General features: G+C 52.7%; 2 protein-coding genes across 8 annotated transcripts in view; both read left to right on the top strand.

Annotated features, from left to right (window-relative positions):
• The window catches only part of IGDCC4 (immunoglobulin superfamily DCC subclass member 4), a 38,337-nt gene extending 31,841 nt beyond the window's left edge, over window positions 1-6,496 (top strand). For 2 of the 7 annotated variants that reach the window (XM_060152061.1, XM_060152047.1), the window contains exons 17-20: window positions 668-773; window positions 1,270-1,498; window positions 2,248-2,409; window positions 2,955-6,496. In XM_060152061.1, the coding sequence (XP_060008044.1) occupies window positions 668-773; window positions 1,270-1,498; window positions 2,248-2,409; window positions 2,955-3,365 (908 nt within the window). In that variant the 3' untranslated portion in view covers window positions 3,366-6,496. The remainder of the gene's footprint in view (window positions 1-667; window positions 774-1,269; window positions 1,499-2,247; window positions 2,410-2,954) is intronic. The other 5 variants (XR_009541065.1, XM_060152090.1, XM_060152080.1 and 2 more) reach the window with 5 other exon arrangements.
• Window positions 6,497-9,264: 2,768 nt separating this feature from the next.
• IGDCC3 (immunoglobulin superfamily DCC subclass member 3) overlaps window positions 9,265-13,939 on the top strand; it is a 41,008-nt gene continuing 36,333 nt past the window's right edge. The window contains exons 1-2 of the mRNA XM_060132224.1: window positions 9,265-9,355; window positions 11,598-11,903. Of these exons, the coding sequence (XP_059988207.1) occupies window positions 9,265-9,355; window positions 11,598-11,903 (397 nt within the window). The remainder of the gene's footprint in view (window positions 9,356-11,597; window positions 11,904-13,939) is intronic.

Raw genomic sequence — 13,939 nt, 5'->3', positions numbered from 1 at the left:
TCTTCCAAGGTCCTGCCTCTGGGCATGACTACACTTTCATTGTTTTGGACAAGTGCCCTCTTCACCTGGTGTGGAGAGGACAAATTTGGAGGGAAGATGGGTGTGGTTCAGTGGTGATTCAGTTGAGAGGTCAGATTTGCGAGAGACTGGCTTGGTTTCTTTAGGAGATTGCTTTGGAGAACTGGCTTTGGAGAAAGGTGATGAGATTTATGGGGTGGAGGTCTTGGGCAATGGGACTGGCTACGTAATCAGCAGGGCCTGGTGTGAAAGGAAAATGTGGGGTCCCTTATTTAAAAAGGGGGAAGAACTTCCAGATGGTGACAGCAGAGCATTAAACCAAGCCCAGAGCCCTTCTAAGCATGGGCCACGTGCCCCTGCAGGTGTTGCACACCTGCAAAACCAGCCCTGTTAGGAAGGCAAGAGGTGTGTTTCACTGAAAGGCCAGGCTGATGGGGAGGAGCCACAACTTCCGTATGTCCAGTGAGAGGGAGTAGTGGTGGTCTTTGTGAGTCCATGGGGCCCTCCTGTCCTTGCATGAGAAGATTTCACATGTCCAAAGGTTGAGGCTCAGGCCAGGGGTCTCTGGAGGAAGCCGCAAGTCCAGGTCTATGAACCCTGGGTTCTCTCCCGTCCTCCATCCGTTCCGTCTCCATCTCTCCCCCGCCAGACTCTTTGGACGTGCACTCCGTCACGGGCATCATCGTGGGTGTCTGCCTGGGCCTCCTCTGCCTCCTGGCCTGCATGTGCGCTGGCCTGCGCCGTGGCCCCCACCGGTGGGTGAAGGACCCAGTCTGACCGCACAGAGGAGAGGTTTCCAGAAGGGCTGCAGAGATGAGGGAGCAGGGAAAGTGGCCATGACTTGCTCTGGGCACTCCCAGGAGCCCCATTAAAGTTGACTCTGGGATGAAGGGGTTGGGGGTGATGACCTCATGAGAGTAGGGGGTGGGTTTAGGGAAGCCCCCCAGCATATCCCCTCAGCAAGGGCAGGCGTAGGTAGAGCTGCCTCTCTGCCGCTTCCTTGGTAGCTGCCAGCATCTTGCAGAGAGGGACCCCAAATCTCCAGATGCCTGGAGCCAAGGGAGGAGGGACCCCAGTGTAGTGTCCCAGCTGTTTTGAACAATCCCAGAATTTCTTATTCATTGCACAGACCAGGAAATTAAGTCTCAGAGATGGGTAGGAACCTGCCCAGGGATACAGGCTGGACTAGATACCAGTCTCACCCCCACCCCTCTCTTTGACTACTGTGCTGTCCCCCATCTTCCCTTCCAGGGAAGCCCTCCCGGGCCTGTCCTCCACGGCCACTGCTGGGAACCCCACGCTCTACTCCCGAGCCCGCCTTGCCCCCCCCAGCCCCCCGGCTGCCCATGAACTGGAGTCCCTTGTGCACCCCCGTCCCCAGGATTGGTCCCCACCGCCCTCAGACATCGAGGACAGGGCTGAAGTGCACAGCCTTATGGGTGGTGGCGGTCCTGACTGCCGGGGTCACTCCAAGAGAAAGGTGAGCCTGGGTAGGTCCGAGCCCCACACTGTGGCTCATGCCCAAATAGGACACCAGGGGGCGCGAGAGCGCAATGTGTGACCCCGTGAGAGAGCCCCTTCCCTCCTCCCCCCTCCCCTTCCTGGGCCAGCTGCAGAAGAAAAAGCATACTCTCCCTCCTCCTTGAAAGGGTTGGGAGGGCAGGGAAGCAGATGGGCCTCCATCCCCGGCAGAATAGGTCAGCCTGGTTCTCAGGAAGGAGGGGAGGGCCCCCGATGGGCTGTCTGCGGTTGACTCGGGATGGCCAGAACACCAAGATCCCTCCTCATCCTGGGAGCTGGGGAGACCTCTAAGACCCGGCTCTCCCCAGTATGGGAAAAAGAGGCTGGTCAGTTTGGAGGTGGTCAAGTGGGACCGGGATCCGGATAAGGTGGGCCCACACAGGGCAGGTCCCCTCCATCCTAGCAGTGGTGGCTCATCCTGCATTCCCTGACCAGCCAGCTCAAACCCCTGAGTCTTTCCCCATCTTTTCCCTGCCTCTGTGGTGAAGGAGACCCTGCCTGGCTCAGAAACCTCTGGGCTTTTCTGCAGGAGGATCTTTCTATCCTCAAATTCACCCCCAGACTCTCAGCCCATTCTGTGCTTCTCCCTACAGCCTTGGGGAGGGAGGTAGCAAGGGGGCCAAGAGAGTCTGTGAAGGGAGCTCCATACACTTCCCTCTCATACTTCACAGTCAAGCTCTCAGTGCTCCCACTTTTCTTCCTGTGCAGATCTCCTGGGCTCAGCACGGTGGGCTGAGCTGGGCAGGTTCCTGGGCAGGCTGTGAGCTGCCCCAGGCAGGCCCCATGCCCTCTCTGACCCGGGCCCTGCTGCCCCCTGCTGGAACCGGGCAGACGCTGTTGCTGCAGGCTCTGGTGTATGACGCCATAAAGGTCAGCGTCCCGGGAGGAGGGGGGAGGGAAGGAGAGGAGGGTCCCCGCGTTTGTGCAGAGCAAGTAGTGAATCCTCTGGAGAGCCCTGGTGGTAACTTCCCTGGGGCTAAAAGTCTAGCCAGCAGATCCCTGGAGCTCTAAAGGTGAGTGGATGGAGGGCAGGCCAGTTTGGGAGAAGCTGTATTTCTCTGGGTTGGGGACAAGCCTTCCTCTACCTAGACATAAGCGGGTCACAGCAGAATTACATGGATCTGACGGTGCACCCGGCCTGAGTGCACTCAGCCCTTCCCCCTGTTCACTGAGGCCCTGACTGAATCTAGTACTTCTGGAACTCCTCAGCAAGGGCAAATGCGTAGTATTTCCCTGCCTTCCCAGGGATCTGATCATCATCTCTTTTAGGACAGTCACCGTTCTTCCTTTACCAGCTCCCATGTAATGTATAACGGGCTCTGGGCTGGGGGTCAGTCTCTCTGCATCCCAAGAATGATGACCGTCCTTCTGATGGTCACTCTCAGTGATGGTTTTGTGTTCTCTTCTCTGACCAGGGCAATGGGAGGAAGAAGCCGCCCCCAGCCTGCAGGAACCAGGTGGAGGCCGAGGTCATTGTCCACTCTGACTTTAGTGCATCCAAAGGGAACCCTGACCTCCACCTCCAAGACCTGGAACCCGAGGATCCGCTGCCTTCAGAGGCTGCTGACCTCACTTTGGGTGTTATGAATCTCAGGCAAGGGGCAGACTGGCTGGACAGGGAGCTGGGAGGGTGTGAGCAGGCAAGCCCTGGGCCAGACAGACTTACCTGCCTGCCAGAGGCAGCCAGTGCTTCTTGCCCCTACCCGGATCTCCAGCCCAGTGAGGCTCTGCAGGAGGCCCCGGGGAACAGCTGCCAGCCAAAGGCCCCCTGCCCTCCAGCAGCCAGCCCAGGCCTGCCCAGAGCCCCAGTCTCCTCCTCTGCGTAGCTCCCTCGAGGGCACAGTTGGGGGCAGGCTGGTACGGATCATGGGACATGACACGGGTGGCCACACATGTACACGTGTCTGCCTGCAGGTACTGACCATCATCAAGCCCTTTGGAGCCTCCTAGGGTGCTCTGGCTCAGGGGAGAGGAAGAAGTGGGTTGTTCACTCTTCCCCACCCATGCTCTGTGACACGTGTGGTAGGCGAGAGACGCGTGAAGCACAGCTATACGTGCTGTACACGTGTGAAGCGCGTGTGCGTGTGCTGGTTGGTGAGCTGGGAAACCTTGGCCCGGGCAGTGGTCACTACGGCCTACTCCGTCCTCCAGGTCAGGACAGTGCCCAGCCCTGTGGGCCCCCACCTCTGTCACCCAGCATTTTATTACACACTCTGAGAGTGTCTCCAGTGCCCTGTCTGACAGAGACAGCCCCAGCCCACTTCCTGTCTGGCTGGGCTGAGTGCAAGCAGGCTCTGAATGCCTAACGCTTTAGCTGCATCACCTCTGCCATGTCCCCGGTGCCCAAATTGAGAGGGTGACTCTGGCTCCCCTCAGAGCAGCTCTGCATCTAGTGTTGTAATTGGGGAAGTGCCTGGTTTTGAAAATCTGCTTTCTCTTGCTCTCCCCTCCTTCCTCCCCGCTCACTCCTCTAGTGCCTGTCTCCCAGTCGCCCTGCTCTCCCAATCCTAGCGCCCTTCTTTTCCTCCCTGATACCCTTTCCTTTCCTCTCTGCGCTTTCTCTGTCTCCTCTTTCCATCTGTCTCTGCTGTCTCTCCCACCTCTCCCACACTGTGTCATGTGGTTCTCCTGCCTGGGTTCAATCTCTGCATCCTCCCCTAACAACATGACTACCTCATGTCTGTTCAAGGCCAGAGCGTGACTCCTGTGTCTGCCATCCACTTCAGCCATCATCCTCCCACCCCCTTCCCATCTGTGCCTCCATAGGCCCCCTCCCCAGGCAAACTGCCTACCCCCAGTGCAGTTTGGAAAAGACCTTTCAGCTTCCCTTGCATCTTTCTGCCTGTGATTGAGATTGGAGGGTTCTCCTTGGAGGGGATAAATGCAAGTCATACAAGGGGGTTTTTGAGACAAGGAAAGGGGAACACGACCCAGAAGCTTGGGGTAAAATTACTCCCTCCCTTCTAGGCAGGCAGGCAGATTTGCTGGACAGAGGGGTTTGGGGACCTTCCTTCCCAGTTGAAACTAGAAGGGTAGAAGGGGATGGAGTTCCATGGCCCCACCGCTTCCCACTCTGTGCACCTTGAACATGAGCTGACGGCATGGAGGTGGAAGGAATCTCATCCTCTTGCAGTGCTGGAAGGGAGGGCTTCACACAGGACAAGGGTGATGGGCTCTTTTCATTTTGTCTTTTCTTTAAATTCAATCCTGAAGTCATTTTCTGTTGACCTACCACACAGGGACAAGCTTGACTTCTGTTTCCTGTGGAGAGAAAACAAGGTCATTTATTTGATTTTGCACCTCAGCCTCTCATAGGAGCATCAAGTATGTGGTCTTTTCTCCCTGCATTCATCTTTTCTAACTGAGCAGCACATCAAGGGTTAACTCTGGCTTCTGGGCCAAATTAGAAATAACCAGTCTATCTTTCCTTTTTTTTTTTAAATGGCGAAATGTCTCTCAGCGGAGTTGCAGCTTTCTCAGACCCTTTCAGCATCTGTGTTTATTACACTCGGGTGTCACTCACGTTTGACATCCGCACCTACATTTCCTCCTCCTCCCCCTCCTTCAGGCAGCCTATGATAACACTAAAGATTATTAATGTTGGTTTTGTATCTCATTAGGACAGAATTGTCACTTGTACTATTTCTGTAGCATTCAGCGTTGCTGTGGCTAACACTACTGTATATGTTTCATCACTGCTCTGAAGGTCAAAAGCCTCATTTTATTTTGCTGGTTTGATTTTTTTATTTTCTAAAGGAAAAAAAAAAAAAAACTGCCCTGAATTAAATGGCTGTTTTAACAGTAGGCTCTTAGCATTACACCACATAGTCATTTTTCATGTTCTTGTTTAACAGGCAGTAAGGTTCTGGTTTAAATTAAATAGCTGCAAATGAGACAATTTATAACCCATTAGGTTGGGTGGAAAATTGTTTCTCAAAAGCAAATAAGTAATAAATCTGGTATCTGCCTATAACTCACAGTTGATAAGAAAGTGGCCATTACTCACTAGCATTATATATGATTTGGGCTCTGGGTAATTTGGAAGTGTTAGGCTTGTGTCTTTGCAACAGCATTTTTATTAGAAAAGAGTCCATTGGCCTTTTACAGGGTATTAATCCCTTTGTCATCTACCATTGATGCCTTACGGTTTTTGAGTCTCATTTAAAAACCTTTTCTTGATGCATGACAAGTGTAATCGGTACCTGCTCATTTATTTGTCTGTAGTTTTGCTGTATTATTTAATGATTTTTCCAGTGTTTTTTTCTCTCCTTACAAGTATGATATTCTTTAGTGTTAAGCCAAGGCATTGATCATGTATCTGTCCCTATAATGAGTTAATAAACTATTTTCCAAAAATGTTCTCTTTTGGAACCAGATGACTAGAATTTCCTCAGCCTTTCTGCACGAGAGAATGTATTTCCTACCAGGATGGGAAATGTTGGTTTTTGAGGGAAAGAGCAGGTGGTTATAAGAAAGAACGGATCTACCTCTGAAAAAAAGGTAACCCTTGTACATTGCTGATGGGAATGTAAATTGGTACAGCCACTGTGGAAATCAGTATGGAGGTTTCTCACGAAACTAAAAATAGAACTACCATATGACCCAGCAATCCCACTCCTGGGTATATATCCAAACAAAAACAAAAACGCTAAGTTGAAAAGATACATGCACCCTACTGTTCATAGCAGCATTATTTACAATTGCCAAGATACGGAAGCAACGTGTTTCATCAACAGAGGAATGGATAAAGAAGATGCGGTAAATATATACAATGGAATACTGCTCAGCCATAAAAGAGAATGAAATTCTGCCATTTGCAGCAACATGGATGGACTTGGAGGATATCATGCTAAGTGAAATAAGTCAGGGAAAGACAAATACCGTATGATATCACATATGTGGAATCTAAAAAGTAAACAAATGAATATAACAAAACAGAAACAGACCCATTAGACATAGAGAGTAAACTAGAAGTTACCAGTGGGGAGAGGAAGCGGAAGGGGCAAGATAGGGGTAGGGGGTTAACAGGTACAAACTGCTAGGTATAAAATAAGCTACAAGGCTATATGGTGCAACACAGGGAATATAGTTATTTTATAACTATAAATGGAGTATAACCTTTAAAAATTATGAATCCCTGTATTGTACACCTGTAACATATAATATTGTACATCAAGTATACTTCAATAAAATAAAATTTTAAAAGAGAACGGGTTACTCAGAATCCTAGGATAGGAACCCTCCCCACCAAAAAAACAAAACCAAAAATGAACTGAACCATCTCCCTACCTCAACAGGCACTTCAGAAAAGCACCTAAACCTAGGAAAGATGCTTTCTTTGATGACACTCTTTTAGGCTCTTCGGGGATCTCTTTCCATCTGGACACACATTTTTTAACTTTCCTGGGTGCAAGGGAGGAGTGAACCACCAACTCCGGAGATTTGGGCTCAACAACTCTTCTTTGTTAACTCTGGTCTCCAGAATTGCCCATGGCTGCATGTTCACACATGTGGGCACTGTGCCTACAAGCTCAGAGACCCATCCTACATGCACTGTCACCTTCACAAACACCCTTGTGTCCATTAACTCAAACCTAAGCACAATAGTCACACACCAAACTCCACACTTACACCCCACACACATCTCAGGATCACAGCTGGCAGCTGCTCTGTTAAGATCTTTACAGTGCCTGGAGTGTGGTTGCTTTTCTACTGCAGGGAACCAAGAGCCAGAGGCTGCCCTGCCCAGGACCACCCCCAAAGTGGCTAGTGAGCCAGCCCCAAGTTAATTGACAGATCATAGGGAGAGATACTGCACATTTTGCATGCAGGAGAATAGCCATTATTTGCATATCACTCTCAGAGCAAGCGTTGTGATAAAGAAGAATTAAACACTTGTCAAAATGAATTTAAAATGACAGCATCCCAGGACACTAATTTGACCTCTCCTGAGTCTAGGACAAGCCAAGAAGGGGTTGTTGAGAATTCAAGCCCTGCAGGAGGGAGTTCCAGGACTTTGGGCCCACGGGAGGGCCCCCCCTCCCCTCCCCTCCCCTCCCTTTCCTATGGCCAATGGAAGCTCATCATTCCTGCCCTTCCTCATAATGAGATTGGTTTGGAGCTTCGGAGTGTGCCCGACCCTGAATTTCTCCATTGCCTCCTACTGCTTGCTCGTGTGTCTCAAGTCCTGCCTCTCAAGCTTACCTTCCAGTTGCTACTACAGAGTAAGGAGTCCCTGGGCTGCACAAACCCCATCACTAGTAAACTTATCTGATTTCTGGAGGCCTTTTCTTTACTCATCTGCACCAAAGTTAGTTTTATATATGGTTAACATTCCTGCTCCAAGATTCCGGAGTTGGTATCGAAAGAGAGATGTAATTACTCCTCTCCCAGACCAGTCCAATGCCAATAGCTGAGTGAGGCAGAGACTACTCTCTTTAAGCCTCCTTCTCCTTGAACTTAGTAGATGCTCAGTAATTTTGATGGACTAGCACATCATGCTGGACTCAACAGAAGATCATTTAATAGTGAGTGGCCGAGACTGAAGATCTCTGAGGGCCCGCATGGGGATGTATCTCCTAAGAGGCATGCCTATCTTCCATAACACTTCTTACCCGAGACTGATGCTGTCTCCTTTTATGTTCTCTGACATGAAACCTTGAGTCTTCTTTGTGGCATAGAAATGTTACTGGGAATTTTAACTTTCAATATGCTTTCCCAGTTACCAGGCTATTTGTCATGACCTGTGTCCTTTAAATTTCCCTATGAGTGAGCAGGGGAGATATGATTATCTCTCAGATGAGTTCCAAGAGTGACTGCCTGGGTTTGCGGGTCTAAACAGCGGGCAGAACATCGGAACCGGGTCACTTAAGTGTTCTCATTGTCCTGTTGGTTCCGCTCTCCCAGGGCCCGGGATGAAGCTGCCTTCCCACTTCTCCTACCTCTGTCCACCCAAGCGGCAGAACTCTTCAGTCTGAAGAGGCCAGTCTTGCAGCTAAACGTCCTAGCCTTTGGCTGGAAGGACCGGAAACCAAAGGAAAACCGAATCTTTGACAACTTTGTGCAGCTTTTAGGGAATTATCTCGACAATATAGACTTGGACACGGTGCAGGAGGGCGCAGCAGAAAGAGTGGGTCAGAGGGAATCCCGCAGCTTTGCGGGTTTCTCCGCAGCCCAGACCCATTCGGCGGTCCGCTGGGTCTCCACTTCCCCAGTCGCCCCCAAGTCTGGGGCTGGTCCGCGGGGGAGGGGTACGGGGCTGCAGCTCAGGACGGCGCCCGCCGCTCCGGCCCCAGTTCAAAGCGCAGGGGGCGCGTCCGCCGCGCAGCCGGGAATGTCCGGCCGCTTAAAGCGCTCGCCGGCTCTTTTGTTCCCCAGACCGGGCCTCCGGGGAGAGGGGGCTGGGGGAGGGGACCGGGAGGGGAGGGAAGGGGGGGCGGCAGGCGGCGGGAAGAGGGAGGGGCGGGCGCGGGCGGTGCGAGTGCGGAGCGCGCACCCCGGGCGAGGCTGACAGATCGCCGGGGTGGGTGCAAGATGGCGCAAGCGGCCGCGCTCCCCCTGCGCCCCCGGCGCTCCTAGGCAGGCATGCGGCCCCAGCCCCCAGCCGCCCGGCCTCGGCCCCGGCCGGAGCCCCGGCCTCGGCCCCGGCGCCGGCCCCGCGGGACGCTGTGAGCCGCGAGAGGCCCCAGAGCCGCGCGTAGCCGAGCCGAGCGGACCGCGAGCCCCATGGCTGCTCCGCGCGCCGCGCCCCCGCGCTGCCGGCCCCGGCTCCTGCTGCCTCTGCTGCTGTTGCTGCTGCTGCCCGCGCCGAGCGACGGTGAGCTAGGGCGCCCGCGAGCCGGCGGCTGAGGACCGAGCCCCGGGAAGGGCGAGAAGGGAGTAAGCGGGCGCGAGGGGCGGACCCGGGGAGAGCGGCGCGGACCTGCGGGTCGGAGGGACTTGCCCGAGAAGGGGAGGCGAACGGGACGGGGCGCTGAGGCCGGGTTGCCGGGGGCGGCAGGGGAATGCTGAGGATGGAGCCCCCCGAAGAGAGACCGGCATTCCGTCCGCTGCGTCTCCAGGACTCAGGGCAGTGCCTGAGCCCGGACTGAGGAGCAAGGAGCGCGGCAAAGCAGGAGCTCGGCGGGCAGGCTGGAGTTGGGGAGAGGGGGAAACGAGCCATGGGAGACCACAGGGCTGAGGCCCGTCCGAGGGGGCGCGCTGGGGTGCTTGGAGCCCAGGGGTGGGCACAGAGTGGCCCGAGGCGGCCGAGGCAGCAGACGGCAGACCCCGGGGGCGGAGGCCGGGACCGAGCGGGCTGCGCTGGGCGGAGAGCACGTCGTGGATTTGGAGCCGGGACTGGGACGCGGAGTGCGAGGGAGAGGACGAGGAGGAGGAGGAAGATTACCGGCGGGCCGCGCGTGGGGAGGGAGAAACCCGAGAGACACCCCGCGAGCTGAGGAAGAGGGGAGAGAAGCCGACCCAGGGCTAGCGAACGGTGGGGATGCTCACGTGCCCGCCCTGCCCCGGAGGGTGCACACGCAGAGCTCGGGGTTTGCCGGCTTTGCCGCCCGGAGCTCTGTCACCACCATCCTGTTCCCTCAGTGGCTGTAACGGGCCCATCTCACGGGAGAGGGGCGCAAATCTAGTCCCTTCCCCTCCCACCCCAAGTTCTCAACAGACACTCCTCTGGGCAGTATCCTCTCCCCTCTTAGCTCGGAGAAGCGGAGTATCGCGGCCGCCTCTAGGAGAAACTTTATCCCCCAGTTGCTGTACTGGGCTTGGGGTGGGGAACTGAGGCTGCTGAAACGCAGTTCCTGGTAAAGATGGGTAGAGATTTGAAGGGGCGTGACCCTCAAATGTCTTAAAATACGAATTACCTATCCCTGAGGGTGGGGGAAACGCCCCTAACCCCAGCCTTCCTCCTTCTTTCTCCCCACCCGCCGCCCCATCTCCCCCCAGCCAGGGAGGGCGCTGGTCTGTTAGGGACGGGCCAGCTCCCGGATCGCTAGTTCCCTGGAAATGTGAGGAGGGGTCTGTGGATGCCTTTTCAGCCCAGGTGGGTTCATTCCTCCTGGAGTGAAGTTGTAACTGGCCTGGTAAGTTGCTCGCTTGAGAAGTCGGAGACTCGGCATCATGCCTAGGATTGGAGCTCTTGTCCTTCCTCTCTGGCTTCTTCTGATTCCCTGACCACCCTCCTCCCTTCTCTTCTTTCACCTCCTCTTCCAGTTCTTTCCTCTTCTGCAGGAGGGAAGAGGTTGCTGGGAGTAAAGGTTCTAGGAACCTCCCTCCTTCTAAATTTTGGGAAATCTGAGTAGATGTTTGGTATCCCTCATCCTCCTATGACAAAGGCAAAACAAGAAAAGCAACCAAAACCCAGAGCATCCTAGGGGTGGGGCAGTGGAGCTGGACCATCGCCTAGCCTGTACCTGGTACTGGGCCCACACACCTTTCTCCCTGCCAGGCATCGGACCAGGCCTCAGATGGTTTTGCCAGCAAAATGAAGCAGTGATTTATTACTATCTCACTTTATATTTGTTTAGAAATTTTAACTTTTCATAGTGCAGTGCCTTTGAGTCTGGTAGTCATATTTAACAACCCTACAACGCAAGCCATATTGTTGTTCCTGATTTAAACAGACGAGGACCGAGAAGCCCGGAGAGGCTGAATACTTTACCTGAGGTCACACCCTGAAAGTCTGTGAGGCTTCAGTGCTTAACCAGGGTGACCACAGAAGTGGCAGCGGCTGCATTGGAATCAGTGTTGCTTTTAGAGCCCAGATTTGCAGCTGTTAACTCTGAGGCCTCCAACAAGTTGCTTAACATCTCTGGGTTTCAGTTTCCTTTTCTGTAAAAGATACAAATAAAAAAAAGATGGTAGAAACAATATCCATTTCTCTGAGATGGTCTGTTGATTAAGTAACTATACTGCATGAGATGCACAAAGGTCTATATATTAATAGAGATTCCTGTTAACATCACAGAATGATGGGGACACAGATCCAGAGAACTTGGAACACCTGTGTCTGCTCATTCCACACTAACCTCTCCTTTTCCTCTCATCTCCCCCGCCTGATGCAGGTCTCGGCCACTCCGCCGAACTGGCGTTTGCTGTGGAGCCAAGCGATGATGTTGCAGTCCCTGGGCAGCCTGTAGTGCTGGGCTGCAAGGTGGAGGGGACCCCTCCAGTGCGAATCACCTGGAGGAAGAATGGGGTGGAGCTGCCCGAGAGTACCCACTCCACCGTGCTGGCCAATGGGTCGTTGATGATCCGCCACTTCCTGCTGGATGGAGGAGGCAGCCCTTCAGACGAGGGGGACTATGAGTGTGTGGCTCAGAACCGCTTTGGGCTGGTGGTCAGCCGGAAGGCTCGAATCCAGGCTGCAAGTAAGTGGGTGCCCTTACTTTTTTTTTTCCAGGCCCTGGGGGGATAGAGGGAGCAGTTCCATCTTATGCAGCTTCTGGAACCCGAATTTCTCAGCATGGGTCAGTTGAGAGGGGCATAGCAGTAATTTGCAGTGGTGGAATTATATCTTATATTCATTTAACTGATTGGAATGCAATTTGACAAGAATGTAGCCAGACACTGTTGTGGGAAGAGGGAGAGAGAGACAGCAAGCTTTATCCAGTTCTTGGGTCAGTGTGTCTTAGTTTCCATATGCCTGTATATTGTGAGCATCCCAGTCTATTGAGTATGATTTTTGTGTTTAAATATAAACAGTTGTCATACTTTGGAGGTAATTTAAGAGATGTTTTTTTTTTTTTTCCTTTGCGGCACGCGGGCCTCTCACTGCTGTGGCCTCTCCCCATTGCGGAGTACAGGCTCCGCACGCGCAGGCTCAGCGGCCATGGCTCACGGGCCCAGCCGCTCCGCGGCATGTGGGATCTTCCGGGCACGAACCCGCGTCCCCTGCACCGGCAGGCGGACTCTCAACCACTGTGCCACCAGGGAAGCCCTTTAAGAGATTTTTGAAGGGTAATTTTGGTTACATGCAATTTTTCATTACGTGCTGACTTTCAAACCTTTTGGGTAGAATAAAACCTCACTGTACCGGTGATGACATTTTGAAGCTTGTCAACAATTTGCTTTACAAAAAATATGATAGAATAATTTCAGGGTTAACACAATGATGACATTACTCCCACTCACCTTCATGCTGGTGTACTTTTTAAAAAATTTCAGCTTTATTGAGGTGTAATTGACAATAAAATTATGAGATTTTTAAAGTGTACATTGTGGTGACTTGATATTTGGTGTGCTTTTTAGATTGGGAGAGAAGAGGTGTTTCAGCTCTAGACTTGTGCTTTGCTTGTGCTGTTGGGCCACCAGTAATTGTGGTGATGAAATGATGGCTGTGCTTTACTGCCCTTTCCTGCCAAAAGTCTGTTGTTGTTGTTTAATCTGTATACACTCATTGTTACAAAACAATGAATCTTTACATAAACCAAAATTATTTATGTATCTTGGGAAGGTGGCAGGCTGTGAGGGTGGGCGGTCATGGTTGAGAACCACCGCTCTTGAGGAAGGGCAAAAGTTTTGCCAAGTGGAAAATGTTCTCCATCCCATATCTCTATGCTTCTGTGTGTGTGTGTGGGGGGGGTGTCCCTTAAAGGGGTTGCTTTAACTTTGGTTGGTAATCATTTTAGCTAATACTTATAAAGCAGGTGCTGCATACTGGGCTCCCTGCCTAAGTGCTTTACATGAATGATCTCATTTAGTCATCGTGATGACACTGGAAGATAGGCAGTTATCATCCCTCTTTTACAGATGGAAAAACTGAGATTTAGGGGGATCTGTGACATTCTGGTGAGCAGAGGAGCCAGGACTGCAGTCTAGGTATTCTGAACCCTGCACAGTCCCACTTAGCTCCTGTGGCACGCTGCCTCTTCCCCACCTGATCGCTGACAAGTTTCTTCCTGGCTCTGAGGGCATTTGCACAGTTGCTCTGAACGGCTGGTGAGTGATGAATCATTCTGAGGCAGGAGCCCTCTAGTTGGGTTTAAGATGCCCCTTTGTTCTAAGGAAGGCTCATCCAAGCCCCCATATGGAGCTCTCTGGGAGGCAGCCCTGGACCTTGAGACTGAATCACTTCTGGCTCAGCGACCCCTCATCCCCCGGTCCTCCTGGCGGTGTAGGGGAAGGCTGGTGCAGCTTCTGAGCAGATGGCTGGGTGTGAGGAAGAGAAGCGTGGACGGAGTGTAGGGACCCGAGGAAGATTTTCGGGCGGGAGAGAGGAGACTTCTCAGGGAGCTGCTCCCTGGCTTGTGTCCACACTGAAAGTTAGATGGCCCCTGCATCACCAGCCTAGAATTCTGGGAGATGAATCCCCAGGTGTTTATATATAGCTAATTGTAAATGTGCTTTTCTGTAAATGGTAATACCTTCAAGATGTTTGGCTTCCTTAAACTCCTAACAGTATAAG

The sequence above is a fragment of the Lagenorhynchus albirostris genome, chromosome 1, assembly GCF_949774975.1.
Source record: "Lagenorhynchus albirostris chromosome 1, mLagAlb1.1, whole genome shotgun sequence".
Classification (NCBI taxonomy): domain Eukaryota; kingdom Metazoa; phylum Chordata; class Mammalia; order Artiodactyla; family Delphinidae; genus Lagenorhynchus; species Lagenorhynchus albirostris.
This window is presented reverse-complemented; position numbering and strand designations above follow the sequence as displayed.